Here is a 15,776-nt window from a genome sequence, read left to right on the forward strand (position 1 = left end):
GAAGTACTCCCTCCCTCCCTCCCTCCCTCCCTCCGGCCCGGCCCTTGCCTGACCCCGGCGAGGGCGGGCTGGTAAGTAGCCTCGGGCCTCTGCGGGGGCCCCATGGCGGGGGGGAGGGGAGGGAAACGAAGCCCCGCGGCCCTTTCTTCCATTCGCTTGCATTTACCGAGAAGTCAGCCAGGCCCGGGGGGGGGGGGTCAGTCACAGGTCACCGGTTCGAATCCCGGGGCAGCTGGCGGACGGTGGGCTGGTCACTTCACTGGGCCTCAGTGACCTCATCTGGAAAGTGGGGATGGAGATTGGGAGCCTCCCGTGGGACAGCCTGATCACCCTGTATCTCCCCCAGCGCTTAGAACAGTGCTCTGCACACAGTAAGCGCTTAACTGATACCAACGTTATTATTATTACCCCAGCGCTTAGAACAGTTCTCTGCACCTAGTCAGCGCTTAACAAATACCAACATTATTATTATTATTACCCAGCGCTTAGAACAGTGCTCTGCACCTAATCAGTGCTTAACAAATACCAACATTATTATTACTATTGAACGCTTACTAGCTCACCTCCTCCAAGAGGCCTTCCCACAAATACCAACATTATTATTATTGAACGCTTACTAGCTCACCTCCTCCAAGAGGCCTTCCCAGACTGAGCTTCCCCTTTTCTGCTCCCTCCTCTCCCTCCCCCTTCACCTCCCCTCAGCTAAGTCCCCTTTCCCTCTGCGCCTCCCCCCCTTCCCCTCTGCTCATTTGGATATATTTTTATTACCCTATTTATTTGGCTAATGAGGTGTCCATCCCCTTGATTCTATTTATCGTGATATGTTGTCTTGCTTTTGTCCGTCTGTCTCCCCCGATTAGACTGTGAGCCCGTCACTGGGCAGGGATGGTCTCTATCTGTTGCCGAATTGTCCATTCCAAGCGCTTAGTACAGTGCTTTGCACATAGTAAGCGCTCAATAAATACTATTGAATGAATGAATACTATGTGCAGAGCACTGTACTAAGCGCTTTTGTCGTCCTCCCCAACTCACCTCCCAGCCAGGCTTGCGGGCAGCCCACTGCCCCTTTAACGTAACGTTGGTATTTAAGCGCTTACTATGTGCCAAGCTCTGTTCTAAGCGCTGGGGTAGATGCAGGGTCATCAGGTGGCCCCACGTGAGGCTCACAGTCTTCATCCCCATTTTACAGATGAGGGAACTGAGGCACCGAGAAGAGAAGTGACTTGCCCAAAGTCACACAGCTGACAAGCGGCGGAGGCGAAATTAGAACCCATGACCTCTGACTCCCAAGCCCAGGCTCTTTCCACTGAGCCACGCTGTTTCTCTAAGCAAGCGGCCCCTTTCGACCATCTGGCCACCGCGGAGTGGGCTGAGCTGCCAGGACCTGGTACGGGGCCCCGGGCTGTGCCTCCATAGCGGCCCACATCTCATTCATTCAATCGTATTTATTGAGCGCTTACTCTGTGCAGAGCAATGGACTAAGCGCTTGGAATGGACAGTTTGGCAACAGATAGAGACCATCCCTGCCCGATGATGAGCTCACAGTCTAACCCTGAAGGCGCTGCAGCTGGGTGCCGCTTCCCCCAGGGTGCCAGCTGGCGCCCCGGGGGACGGGCAGGTTGCCAAATGGCACGCAGCAGGTGTCTTCTACACAAGGCACCAGCTGGGAGGCTACTCCTTCGTGGCTTCTAGGGGGATCCTTAGCTGTGGGGAGTTTGGAGGTAATAAAAATAATGTTGGTATTTGTTAAGTGCTTACTATGTGCCAGGCACTGTTCTAAGCGCTGAGGAAGATACAAGGTAATCAGGTTGTCCCACGTAGGGCTCCCAGTCTCCATCCCCATTTTACAGATGAGGTCACTGAGGCACAGAGAAGTGAAGTGACTTGCCCAGGGTCACAAAGGTGACAAGTGGCACAGCCGGGACTAGAACCCATGAACTCTGACTCCAAGCTCGGGCTCTTTCCACGTGCTTCTCTAGGACAGAGGCGTCAGGAGCGGTCCCTCTTCCTACCTCTGCCCCTTTTCCGAGCCACAGGTTGCTCATGGAATAGCTTCCCTGCCCCTGTCTGTCCTGCCAAAGCCCTCCTCTCCCAAAGCAGCTCACCTCTTGCAGGAAGCTTTCTTTGATTGTCTTTCAGCACCATCCGATAACCACCCCTCCTTCTCTTCATTCTTGCCTTTACCGAATCTCTTGTTTAATGAGGGCCTTCCATGTGTCTGCATTGCATCCTCTGTTAAACTGTCAGCTCCTTGAGGACAGGGATTATAAAGATGAATCTCATATAGGAAGCAGTGCTCTTCACCCAATAAGTGCAGCTTGACTGACTGATGGGTCGCCCGGGTTCTATTTGTGCTTATTCTCTGGGCACATTTGGGGCTCCTTGGGCCTCTGGACCCTTCCTCCATTTGGGAACATTTCTTAAAACATATTAGAACTCAATAAACAGTGTTGCCAGTGATGTGGGTGAAGGGAGGTTAATAAAAATGACACCCAAATTCTAATGTCTTCAACCCTGGTTCTATTTCAAAAGTGTGATAACCCTTTTCTTGATCTTCTATCAACCTCAACACTTAATACACTTAATACACTCAGCACTTCACAGATACCGCAGTTATAATTATCCCATCGCTGTCAGCATCATCAATATCAACTGAAATGGACTGAATACATTCCGAGCCTGTATTTGAGGAAAGGGACAGGATTCACACCCATTTAAACAGTGTACAAATAGTACAGTACTAGGTACATAGTAAGCACTTAAACACCATTATATTATTATTACGTCAATTCAGTTCTTGAGTGTTTTGGCAAGTAAGAACCACTGAAAAGTGGGCCTGGTTGACTGAGGCTATTCCAGATTGGACCCAGCCCTCAGATCGACCCTGGCCACCATTCTGTTCAGAACCCCACTGGACCAGATTCTAGGATTATGGCAGGACAAGGTGATGTTCTCTGGGGCATTTGCTGTGCCCAAGAGGTGGTTACTGCTAGTTGAGCTAATCCCTTCTACTCCTGCAGATCGAGCTGCTTTAGATGGAGGCCCGGGGGATTGTCAAAGCTTTTCCCAAGAGGAAGAAAGTGAGAGAGAAAACAGATGGGAGGAAGTGTCTGAAGATTCTCAAGAAGGAGGAGTCCGAGGGAGTTGGAGGTGAGCGTCCCCCTCTTGCCTAGGCCTCCCCCGGGCCGGCTGCCCCGAGCCCCACGGTCTGCCTTCTCAGCCCCGATGAGCATGGCTCGGAAGTCAAGTTAATTTCCATGCTACTCCGTCAAACTTTGTGTGGCTACTTGTTTCCTAAATTGCCCCGGCTCCTCCCCCAACATGCCCCCTTCCCTTCCCCCTTTATCACCTGGCTTCTCCTTCAGAGTGGCTGAGGCCGTTGAAGGCCCACGTAGTTCCAGCGGGGATCGGGAAAGCCCGTGCGGAGATCTTCGAGCAGCAGATCGTCCAGCACGGGGGCAGCATCTGTACCCCGTTGTCCGCTGGGATCACACACATCGTGGTGGACGAGGCCATGGACTGTGACCGGGCCTTCCGCCTCCTCAAGTTGCCCAAGCTACCCCCGGGGGCTCAGCTGGTGAAGTCGACGTGGCTGAGCATGTGTCTGCGTGAGAAGAGGCTGGTGGACACTGCTGGGTTCAGCATTTTCATCCCAGACAGGTGTCCCCTTACCGCTTGTCTGCCCCCCCCGGACCGTGCCCCGGCCCCTGCCTCCTGTCCCAGCCAGGAGCTGATCGGACTCCAGCCCAACAACCTTTTCTAGGACTGTATCCCAGAGTTTAGCAGATGCTTATTCATTAACCTTACCCACTCTTCCCAAGAGTAGCCCCCTTCTAGCTCTCAAGAGTCCTCAGCAAGCAAAAGTTCCCCACAGACAGTTTCAGAGCTCTCCACTGACTCACCCCACCTTACTTATCTGCTCTTTTCCCCGCCTCTCCTCCGCCCTGCAGGTATCTAGATGACACGGATCGGCCGAGGAGCAAGTTGGGTGGGGACGTCCAGCCCCCGGCAGATGCCCAGCCAATCTCCCCACCCAGGAAGGTGGAGGAGAGGACTCGGCCACAGGTCAGTGGCTTGGCTCTCCCCATCCCCAGCCACATCCCCCGGCCTCTCGGGGGTCGGGGTGACCAGAGGCAGAGCCCTCTGAGTGCATTCTGCCGATTGTTTGGTGGGGAGAAGTTGGCAGGACAGGCGGCGGTGGGTGCAGGCAGCAGGGCGGCCTCGGAGCGAGAGCCTGCAGAACTCTGCAGGCTCTCTCCTGGGCCAGTGGTCCCCCGGATCCATCGGCTGTCCCTGTTCTCCCCCCGCGCCCCAGCACCTCACGGACTCTGCTGTCCAACTCAGCTCAGCCCCGTTATGGACTGGCTCGGAGCTGCGTTTGTATATGTGGAGGCAACAGTGGGAGGCCATTAGGCATTTGAGTTTGGGTGGCAGGGGCCCCAGGTGCCCCAGCCAGCCCAGGCTGTGGCAAATGCGAGCCACGGCCATCTAATCTTGGGTTTGGGGACTACCCTACCTGAGGAGGAAAGGGGGTGGACACAAGATGGAGAAAATGTCATCGGTGCCTGCTTCCCATCACCCATCACTCACTTGAGAGCCTGACACGTAACTGGGAGGGAGAGGGTGGAGAGCCCAAGCTAGCCCTCCGTCCCTCCGTCCCTCCCTCCCTTTCCCTTCATCCATCTCTCCTTCCCTCTATCCCCCACTTCCTCCCCACTCCCCCAGCTGCCCAGCAACAGTGAGTGGTAGGAGAGTGGGGTGGGAGAGCTCCACCACCTCACTGAATGGAGTCCGGCATGTCTCTGACCCCTTTCCCCAAAGCAAAGCTCCGAGGACGAAGGCAGCGACGGTGAGGAGCCCAGGGTCGGCCCCACGGACCTGGAAGCCCTTATCTCGGGTCGGTACCCAAGGCCCCCCGGGGAAGAGGACGAACCCGATCCCACCCCCCCGGTCGGGGGAGGTAAGTGGGTGTGCTCCCAGCCTTCCAGCCAGAAGAAGACCAACCACAACCCACACATCACAGAGAAGCTGGAAGTGCTGGCCAGGGCCTACACCGTGCAGGGGGACAAGTGGAGGGCGCTGAGCTACGCCAAAGCCATCAATGCTCTCAAGAGCTTCCACAAGCCCGTCTCCTCCCTCCAGGTACCCGGGGGCTGGCACCCTCTCTGTGTTATTTCCTCGACCCCCATCCCCCAGCGCTCAGAGTCCCCTCTCTTCCCCCTTCCCCACAGCCAGTCACTTTTCTACCATAGCCAAGCCACGACCCTGAAAGCGCTACCCAGCAGAAACACCAGTGCCGGCCACTGTGCAGCATAGCGGGCCACTACCGTGGGCTGGTCCATTTCGGGACCACCCGAACACTTTCCAAGTCTCTCACTGGCTCCAGGCTAGTGTGGGCTTGCAGTTGCTTGCCAGCCCCCAGCTGAGCATCAGCCTTACAACTGAGCTCCCTTTCTTATTGCCTCCCACCTAGAGTTAATGATTGTCGGAGGAACTGGGGGCTTCCGGTCCCTGTTTCCGACCTAGGTGGGCTCCAGAAAGCAGGGTGGCTCGGGGGCCTATCAGAAATGAGCCCGGGGTCAGAGCTTCCGGGGAGTGAGGGGACTCCTGGGTTATAAGATTAGAGAAGCAGAATGGCCTAAGGGAAAGCATGGGCCTGGGAGTCGGAAGACCCTTGTTCCGATCCCAGCTCTGCCACTTGTCTGCTGTGTGACCTTGAGGTAGTCATTTAACTTCTCTGTGCCCCAGTTACCTCATCTGTAAAACGGGGATTAAGACTGTGAGCCCCATGTGGGACATGCATTGTGTCCAACCCGATTATCTTGTATCTACCCCACCACTTAATACAGTTCCTGGCACCTAGTAAGCAGTTAAATTCCATAAAAAAATAGATAAATAAGATCATCCCAGATCCCAGCACGGCACAGCCCCACTCCAGGAAGACCCTTTCAAGTTACCAGCGGGGAGAGCTTTGGCCTCCTCACCCCCTCTCTCACTCCCATCTCTGCCTGTCCCGGTTCCCTCCAGGAAGCCTGTAGGATCCCGGGAATCGGGAAGCGGATGGCAGAGAAGATCATGGAGATCGTGGAGAGCGGCCACTTGCGGAAGCTGGACCACCTGAGCGAGAGCGTGCCCGTGCTGGAGCTCTTTTCCAATATCTGGGGAGCCGGCGCCAAGACGGCTCAGATGTGGTACCAACAGGTAAGCGGAGCCCCAGGCCTGGGCCAGGCCTTCCAGCCAGGGACCACAGAGGGATCACAGCTCTCTGCCGGAATGAGGACGGAGTTTAATTTGCTCCTTCTAGGGGCCAGGCCCTGTGCTAAGCACTGTAGGAGCTTCAAGGTAATCAGATCAGGCCCGGTCCCTGTCCCACACAGGGATGGGCGGAGAACAGCTATTTTATCCCTGTTTTGTAGAGGAAGAAACTGAGGCTCAGGGAGACTGAGTAAACTTGCCCAAAGTCAACACAACAGGCCAGTGAGGGAGCCGAGACAGGAACCCGGGTCTGATGACCCCCAGGTCCATGTTATTCCCATCAGGCCACCCTGCCTCCAAACTCCAGATTCACCTCCTACAGGCCCCTCTCAGGGTCATGGCAACTCGCAGGCCAGCTTTCTGGCTGGCTCTTCCCAAGGTCTGTGGGATGAACCAAGGAAACGGGGTGCCTGGCATCGCTGAGGCCCGGCAGGTAATTAAAGGGAAAATGGATCCATCCTTGTACTCATGCTCAGGCCCGACTGGGACCTTCCCGTGTGAGTGGACCAGTCTGTTAGGCTCCACAGGTCTCCCCCTCCTGGTTCTCAGCCCGGGACTGTACCCTCCCACCGCTCACCCCTCATCTCCCTCTTCCTCCACGAAACCGGACTCCTCAACAGGGATTCCGAAGCCTGGAGGATGTCCGCAGCAAGGCCACCCTAACCAGCCAGCAGGTCGTCGGGCTGAAGCACTACGAGGACTTTCTGGATCGTATGCCAAGGGAGGAGGCCGCCGAGATCGAGGAGACAGTGAGTGCCGTTCTCCGGTGCCAGCGCCGCCTGACCCGGGGCCGGGGTTGAGGGCCAGGGGTCCGCTGCAGGTGGCGGAGCATCTGAGCAAGGATAGAGCTGGCCAACTAAGGGAAATGGGCAGCTCTGAGGCTACAGACTGTCTCTGGGGCATCGGAGCACCTCCAGAACCATCACACTGACTCCCCTAACACCTCGTGAACAGTCAGCCAAGCCGGGACCCCCGATGGGCTGAGAACCGCCTTCACCCAGGGGGCAGGACCCCTCCACACCTCACCTCCACCCCAGCATCCTGCCCAGAGCCTCCGGCTCCCCTCCTTCCCCAGGCTCTGTCCCCCAGGGCCTACTGCGGGCAGGTCCCGAGAATTCCCCGGCCCGTGGAACACCGGCGGCACCGGGCTGGGAGCTGCAGGCGGCCAGTACGGAGGGTCTGGGGAAATGCAGAGATAGAGAGGGGCGCCGCAGAGATGGGGGGGCGCCGGCGAGTGGTGAGAGCCCGGGTCCCGGGGCAGCGGCCGCTCATTGTTGTCCCCATGTCCCCCCGTCACCGTGGCAGCGGCAGCCAGCGCAACGCTGTCAATCAACCTCTGGGGCAGGCACGGAGGATATCGCGGCAGCGGCAGCCGGTGCCACGCTGTCAATCAACCTTCCGGGGGCCAGGTCCAGAGAATATGCCCCCTGCAGCCTCCCCCTAGGCGGGCCATCCTCCCACCACAGATTAGGGCGGAAACGGCCCCCTGCCCCGCTCCCTCTCCCCTTTTGGTCCCGTGAAAGGCAGCGATGACGGGTCACCGGGCCAGGGGCTGGGCCTGGGTCGGGTCGGAGGCCATCGTGGCTTTTGATGGGATTACTCACCGGTCCCGACCCGGCTCCTGGGGACCGGCCCCAGTGGGGTCGAGGGAAGGGAATTAAGGGATTAGCGGAGCTGCCTGTCAGCAGAGATCTGAGGGGCTCCGAGAGCCATGGCAGCCTTGATGGGTCCCAGAAATCTTCATTTAAAGAGGAGGAGGAGGGGGAGCCATCTGCATGAGAAAGGCTGGGGCCTGTCCCCACTGTCTCTGGGGGGGAGCTTAATGGGTTTATTTCCCCTTAATGAAGGATGATCCCATGGCTGAAAATTACCCCAAATGGTGGGAATCCCCAGACCACTTTCTCCAGGTCACGGGAGGGATGGCAGTCCGAAACCCGCTAACGGTCTGTGCTCTCCGTTGGGGGGTCCGTTTGCTGCCGCCCCAGGGAGGGACCTGTCTCTAGTCAATTGGATTTGGGGGCCACTCCCCCCGGGGGCCTCAAGCCTTGTCCTGTTCCCCGTTCCCTTCAAACCATAGGCACCTGGAATCCTAGTGCTGGCCAGAGGTCACGTAGGCTATCCCCCTGCCTCCCTCTACTCGAGACTACCCAGCACTCACTCAAGGGGTCTACTACCCTTAGAGGTCTCAAGGGAAGGAGAACCCAAAGTTCCTGTTCCCAGGCTTGCCCTAGGAAGTCTTACCTCAATCTCTGCCGCCGCAGCCTCGGCCCACTTGCTCCCGTTTTGCCCTCCGAGGAACTGGAGCACAGTGGCCCCCATGTTCGGGATGATCACCCCTCAGGTCCCACCCTGGTACCCTGGGGCCGGAGAGAGCCCAGAGTGCTCCCTCACCTCTCGAACGAACCTAGAATGTGTCACTGGATTCCTTGCAGACTTGAGCTAATTCCTACGTGTCAGAATGAGTCATATCTCAAAAGAGGTGCAGGATTTTCATTTCATCCAGGGGGCAGATTTGGAGGGCAGAGCTTCCGGAGAGTGTCCAGAAGGCTTCAAGGGATGTGGCCACAAGGGACCCTGACCTAGGTGGCCGACAGGGATGCAGGTAGAAACCATACTCGGGTCCTGGAGTCCAGGTTGGCGCCCAGGGCCCCCTCCAGGTTTTGGGGAGGGCTTAGGAGTCTCAGCAGGCTAACGGGGCAAACACTGGAACCACCACTTTGGCTATATGTCCTGGTGTTTTCTTTCCCCAAGGGGCAGCTCTGGCTAGCTGTGGCTGCCTACTCTGCCCACAGATCCAAAAGACAAAAGCATTTCAAAAGTATCCAAAAGACAGAAGCCAAGGGCCGTACTAGATACAGTATAATCAGGCCAGACACGGTCCCTGTCTCACATGGGGCTCACAGTCTAAGGGGGAGGGAGGAAAGATATTGAACCCCCATTTAGAGATGAGGAAAACCGAGGCCCAGAGACGTTAACCGACTTACCCGAGGTCGTAGCAGGGAAGTGGCATGGGCTAGTGGAAAAAACGGGAGCGGGAGTCGGAGAACCGGAGTTCTAATCCCGGCTCTGCCATTTGCCTGCTGTGTGACCTCGGGCAGGACACCTCACTTCTCTGCACCTCAGTTTACTCCAGTATGAAAATGGGGATTTCAACCTGATTGACTTCTACCTACTTCAGTGCTCGAGTAGTGCTTGACACATAAAAAGCACCTAAATATAAACCCAAATGCCAGGGCTCTTTCCACTAGAGTGCCCTGCTTCTAGTTGGTGTCTTTGCCCCCAGAGCGCCAATTCCCTAGGAGCTGTGGCTTCCTCACCCTCAGGAAATTGGTCTTCCTGCCTCTGACCCAGAACTTGTCCACACAGAACTGGGGGAGGGGCTGCCTCAGGCCCAGGGAGGGAGTACCACTAGGATCCAGGCCCCAGGGACAGGCTGGGAAGGAAGTCCAAGCCCTGACTCTTGTCTCCCCTCAGGTCCGAGCGGCAGCTCAGGTTCTCAACCCCGGGCTCCTGGCAGTGTCTTGTGGCTCGTACCGCCGGGGGAAGGCCACGTGCGGGGACGTGGACGTGTTGGTCACCCACCCAGATGGACGGTCCCATCAGGGCGTCTTCAGCCGGCTCCTCGACGGGCTGCGTCAGAGCGGTAGGGCTGGGGAAGGGTGCGGGGAGGGCCGAACGAGGAATGAACCTGACTGTGCAAGTGCCTCACCACTGTTCCCCGGCCGGTGTCCACCAAAGGGGAGGTTCAAGAAACCTCGGTTAGTCATGGGGGCCGGTACACCGTGGCAAAGGGGATCGGGACCAAACTTCCCCAGTGCCCCAAGGCCATACAGTTAATCAATCGTAATTATCCAGCACCTCGATAATGGAGAGGTGCTGTGGGAAGCAGTAAATGCCAAAAGGCTAAGGTGGTGCAAAACTGGTGTGGTAATAATAGGGAAGTTATTGACTCCGGGAAAAGGAAAACTAATCTGGGAAAATCACAGGATTTTGAAGATGGGGAGAGTGGTGGTGGTCAGCTGGATGGGGGAGGGAGTTCCAGGCAAGAGGAAGGGCACAAGCCAGGGGTCAAAGGTGAGAGAGTCGTGAACAAGGCACAGTGGAAAAGGAACAGAGGACGCGAGCTGGGGTGTAGTAGGAGAAAAGAGTGGAGAGGAGAAGGGTGCCTTAAAGCCAGTGATCAGGAGGTCCTGGGTAAATGCCAGAGGGAAGCTGGACCAACTGAAGTGAGCAGAGTCCAAAGGGGTTGACCTGGGGAGGCTGCATGGAGGAGATGGGGGTTTAGTAAAAGTTTTCAAGGATGAAGAGGGTATGGAGTTTGGGGTGGAGGAGTGGGAAGGGCACTCGGGGTTGGTGTGAGAAGATGCGAGGGCTGTGGGTCGGAGGAGGCGCGAGAATTGAATTTGGGGCAGGAACCGGATTTGCCTTTGCTTTGATCGTGGTCCTGCAGGGTTTCTGACGGATGACCTGGTGAGCCAGGAGGACAACGGGCAACAGAAAAAATACCTGGGCGTGTGCCGGCTGCCCGGGCCGGGCCGGCGGCACCGGAGGCTGGACATCATCGTGGTGCCGTACAGCGAGTTCGCCTGTGCTCTGCTCTACTTCACCGGCTCAGCTCACTTCAACCGCTCCATGCGGGCTCTGGCCAAGACCAAGGGCATGAGCCTGTCGGAGCACGCGCTCAGCGAAGCCGTGGTGCGTGACAGCCATGGGGTCAAGGTGGGGTCGGGCCGGGCGCTGCCCACCCTGACCGAGAGGGATGTCTTCCGGCTCCTGGCCCTGCCTTACCGGGAGCCCTCCGAGCGGGACTGGTGACCCGGGCCTGCTCTCCTCCCTCGTCCACAGCCCCTCCTGGCCGGCCCCAGATCCCAGAGTCGCTGCAGCCAGGCCGGTGGAGGGCAGGCCTCTGACCCATTAGCACCCACTCCCCATTGACCCGTTAAACCCACCCCCACCCCGGCTTGGAGCGGCTGCCCTTGCCTTTGGCTGCTTCATCTGCTTCGCCTTGGGAGGTTTTTTTGCACATCCTCCCCATCGTCATCACCCCCAATGGTATTTATTGAGTTCCTACTCTGTGCAGAGCATGGTGTAAGGTGCCTGGAGGACATAGAGAAAACTATAAGAGATGATCCCTACCCTCAAGTTGCGTATAGTCTAATGGTGAAGACAAGGAGACATAAATTGATGAAATGCCATGGTTGAAAGAATGTGAGAGTAAAGATCAATGATAAACATGGATGGCTCATGTAATAAAGTAATAAATTATAAATGATAAAGATGCATAATCCTCCCCACCTTACTCCCATCTTAGCCAGTTTAACCATCCCAAGCCTCTGAAAGTGATGGGTGGGGGTGGGGGAAAGGGCTCAAAGCCAGGGCCATCTTAACCCAACTCTGCAGTTGGGAGGGTTTGGGGGATTCTTGGTCCATGTTAATACTGATTTTTGAAGAGGGAGGGCAAGGAGAACAATTCATACTTCTCCCAAGTAGGCAAGAGATGAACGCCTCAAATCCGTAACCATCGCCATACCCTGGTCCTCGGTAACTTCTCGGGTGGTGGAAGTGGGTGGCAGGGTAAGGGGATGAACCAAAACAGTTTTCAGTCAATCGGTAGTATTTGTTGAGAGCTAATTCTGTGCAGAGCATTGAACTCGGTTCTTGGGAATGTACAATAGAGTTAACAGGCATGATTGCTGCCCTCAAGGAGCTCACAGGCTAAGCTGGAGAGGCAGAATTGCAGGTGGGGGAAAGCAACAGCGTTTAAAGACACATTCGTAAGTGCTAGAGGGTTATATTGTTTTGTCGTACTCTCCCAAGGATTTAGTACAGTGCCCGGCACACAGGAAGCACCCAATAAATACAACTGATTGATTAATAGAGGGGAGGTGGGGTAAGTATCCAAGTGCTTAGGTGAGGTGGAAGTGCTAAAGTGGCAATAGGGGGGAAATGGGCTGGGAAATGAGAGATTATCGAGGAAGACCTCCTGGAGGAGATGTGATTTAAGGACTTTGAAGATGGGGAGAACAGTGGGGTGCTGGATGAGGAGGAGGAGGGGCATTCGGGCAGAAGGGAGGATGTGAAGGTGAGGTCAGCCTTGAGAGTGGAGAGCAAGCCTTCTGAGGAATGAAGATTGGGTCGGGTCGTGAGAAAGGAACGAGGATAAGCAGAGGGCAGAGAGAGCTGCCTGAGAGCCTTAGAGCCAGCGGTCTAGTTTCTGTGTCACGCGAGAGAGGGATGGGTGCCGTCCTGCCGTAGCTTCCCACGAAGCCCTCCGCACAGGCAACCGGGAGTCAAGATCCGGGGGAAACCAGCTGCCTCCCCCTGCTTAGCGCAGAGGGGCGGAGGCTGGACCCTAGGATAGCCGAGGCTGCCCGAGTCGTGCCAATTCTCAGGAAGTCAGAGATCTGGGGTCTCCCGGCCCATCCCACCCCCATCCGCCACCGTCCATTTATTGGGAAAGAGCAGCAGGGAGCAGGCTCTTTCTGGGGACGGATTGTATTTTGGGCCCGGGAAGAGGGAGAAGGTACAAAAGAAGCGACCCCCACCTCCAGTCGCCCTTTGTCCAGCCGCCCTATAAAGGTGGCCCGGGCCCTTGTTCGCACCCTGGTGCTAAGGGGCTGGGCAGCAGCGCATCAAAGCCCTGGCGGCCCATGAAAAGCCGTTTACAGCCTGAAACTCGGCAACCCGGGCCTCTCTCTGCTCCAAGACCCCAACCGTGGACCAGGTGCCACACGGGGAGCCGAGAGGCGGAGGCGGCCCTCGTTCGGCGGTGGGATGGGGGTGGGGGGTGGAGGGCATAGACCCCTCTGTCGGAAATGCCCCCTCCTGTGTGGTCCTGACCTTATTGTGGGGAGGAGGCCTAAAGAGGTCGGGGTGGGCAGCAACGGAGGGGCAGGGGTACCGGGGCCTCTCAGGTCAGAAAGGCTTCCTCCTATTGGTGCCCTTGCTCCTCCTTGGGCAGCCCCCCTCCGGCCGCCGGAGCCCCCCACCCCGGCTCAGCCCGGCCAGGGCCGCCGGAGCCTTTGAGCTGCTGCCCCAGAGCGCCCCCAACTGGGCAGAGGAGGCTCCTCCTGGTTCCTCTCAGCCTTTACAGGGCACCGAGGAGAGAGCTGGGGGGACAAGTCCCGAGCTCCCGTCACCCACCCACCCACCCACCCATCCATCCATCCATCCATCCAAGAAACAGCGTGGCTCAGTGGAAAGAGCCCGGGCTTGGGAGTCAAGAGGTCGTGGGTTCTAATCCCGACCCCGCCACTTGTCAGCTGTGTGACTTTGGGCAAGTCACTCAACCTCTCCGTGCCTCAGTTACCTCATCTATCAAATGGGGGTCAAGACTGTGAGCCCCAAGTAGGACAACCTGATTATCTTGTACCTATCCCAGTGCTTAGAACAGTGCTTGGCGCATAGAAAGCGCTTAACAAATGCCATCATTTTTATTATTATTCCCTCATTCATTCATATTTATTGAGTGCTTACTGTGTGCAGGGCACTGTAGTAAGCGCTTGGGAAAGTACAATGCTTAGCGAAGCAGCTTGGCTCAGTGGAAAGAGCTCGGGCTTGGGAGGCAGAGGACATGGGTTCTAATCCCTCTCTGCCACTTGTCAGCTGTGTGACCTTGGGCAAGTCACTTCACGTCTCTGTGCCTCAGTCACCTCATCTGTAAAATGGGGATTGAGACTGTGAGCCCCACATGAGACAACCTGGTTACCTTGTATCTCCCCTAGCGCTTAGAACAGTGCTTGGCACATAGTAAGCGCTTAAATAACATTCATATTATTACAACACAACAATAAACAGTGACATTCCCTGCCCACAACGAGGTCACAGTCGGGTGGGGGGGTCCGGGGCTGGGGGCGGGTAGACAGACATCATTGTAAATACATAAAATTACAGATATATGCATAAGTGCTGTAGTCTCAGAAATCCCATCCTCTCCAGATGATGCCCTAAACTCTGGTTGGCCTTCCCCCCAACAAACACACAAACACACACTCATACACACACGCATATGCTCTCCCTCATCTGGACATAACCAGTAAGGGCCAAGAACCCCAGATAGTAGTAATAATAACCATACAAGCAGTAGTGGTATTTGTTAAGTACTTGCTATATTCAGTCATTCAAGTGTATTTATTGAACACCGTGTGCAAAGCACTGTAATAATAATAATGTTGGTATTTGTTAAGCGCTTATTATGTGCCAAGCACTGTTCTAAGCACTGGGGGAGATACAAGGTAATCAGGTTATCCCATGTGGGGCTTACAGTCTTCCTCCCCATTTTCCTGATGAGAGAACTGAGGCCCAGAGAAGTGAAGTGACTTGCCCAAGGTCACACAACTGACAAGTGGCGGAGCCGCGATTAGAACCCATAACCTCTGACTCCCAAGCCCGGGCTCTTTCCACTGAGCCACGCTACTAAGGCCTGGGAGAGTATAACAACAAACAGACACATTCCCTGCCCACAACTTGCTCACATGCCAAGCACTCTGCTAAGCGCTGGGGTAGATACAAAGTAATCAGGTGGGACACAGTCCCTGGTCCACATGGAACTCATAAGTAAGAAGGAAGCAGCGTGGCCTGGCGGAGACAGCACGGGCCTGGGAGTCAGAGGACATGGGTTCTACTCTAGCTCCGCATCTTGTCTGCTGTGTGACCTTAGGAAAGTCACTTCATTTCTCTGTGTCTCAGTTTCCTCATCTGTAAAATGGGGATTTCAACACCTGTTCTCCTTGCTACTTAGATCAGGAGCCCTATGCAGGTTAGCAACTGTGTCTGAGCTGATTATCTTGTATCTATCTACTCCAGTGCTTAGTACAGCGCTTGTTAGGTAGTAAGCCTTTTTTGTTTTATGGTATTTGTTAAGCATTTACTATGTGCCAGGCACTGTACTAAGCTCTGGGTCGGTATAACCTATTCAGGTTGGACCCAGTCTAGGTCCCACAGGGGACTCACAGTCTTAATCCCCATTTCACAAATGAGATAACTGAGGCACAGAGAAGTTAAGTGACTTGCCCAAGGTAACACAGCAGACAAGTGGTGGTGCGGAGTTAGAACCCAGGTCTTCTGACTCCCAGGTGCGTGTTTTATCCACGAGGCCATGCTGCCATAAAACAACAACAACAACAAAAACAACAGCAATTAAAAAAGGCATCGACTCGTTTTACAGATGAAGAAACTGAGGCTCAGAGAAGTTAAGTGACTTGCTCAAGGTCATGCAGAAGGTACGTGGCAAAGCAGGGATTAGAACCCAGTTTCCCTGACACCGTCCACTAGACCAGGCCGGACACCAGTCTGGGCTGGCAAAGGTCCAGTTGACGGTTCTGGGGGCTTGAGGGCTGGGTTCCCCACATGTTTCTATGTCCTCCAGTCCCTCCCATCCCCTTGGTTGGAACACACTCTGAAGAGACAACTGGAAATCCCCTCCAGGAGGGATCCTGTCTACGCTCGTTCCCCTCAGGCCCCTGGGCTCCCGGGCCCCTAGCCGGGCCACCCTGATTCGTCTTCGCAGGAGGAAGCGCGCT

General features: G+C 55.9%; 1 protein-coding gene across 3 annotated transcripts; it reads left to right on the plus strand.

Annotated features, from left to right (window-relative positions):
* The first annotated feature begins 20 nt into the window (after positions 1-20).
* On the plus strand, positions 21-11,535 carry POLL (DNA polymerase lambda). Of its 3 annotated transcripts, none has more exons than XM_029081198.1 (9): positions 21-71; positions 3,021-3,150; positions 3,366-3,660; positions 3,951-4,065; positions 4,822-5,142; positions 6,028-6,201; positions 6,876-7,004; positions 9,730-9,898; positions 10,706-11,535. In XM_029081198.1, the coding sequence occupies exons 2-9, from the start codon at positions 3,036-3,038 to the stop codon at positions 11,068-11,070; spliced, it is 1,683 nt and encodes a 560-aa protein (XP_028937031.1). In that variant the 5' UTR covers positions 21-71; positions 3,021-3,035; the 3' UTR covers positions 11,071-11,535. The 3 variants fall into 3 exon arrangements, with proteins under 3 accessions (XP_028937031.1, XP_028937033.1, XP_028937032.1); XM_029081199.1 differs by lacking the exon at positions 21-71 and adding an exon at positions 1,308-1,387; XM_029081200.1 differs by lacking the exons at positions 21-71; positions 3,366-3,660 and adding an exon at positions 1,261-1,387.
* The last annotated feature ends 4,241 nt before the right edge of the window (positions 11,536-15,776 follow it).

Source organism: Ornithorhynchus anatinus, chromosome 16, assembly GCF_004115215.2.
Source record: "Ornithorhynchus anatinus isolate Pmale09 chromosome 16, mOrnAna1.pri.v4, whole genome shotgun sequence".
In the NCBI taxonomy this organism is placed as follows: Eukaryota; Metazoa; Chordata; class Mammalia; order Monotremata; family Ornithorhynchidae; genus Ornithorhynchus; species Ornithorhynchus anatinus.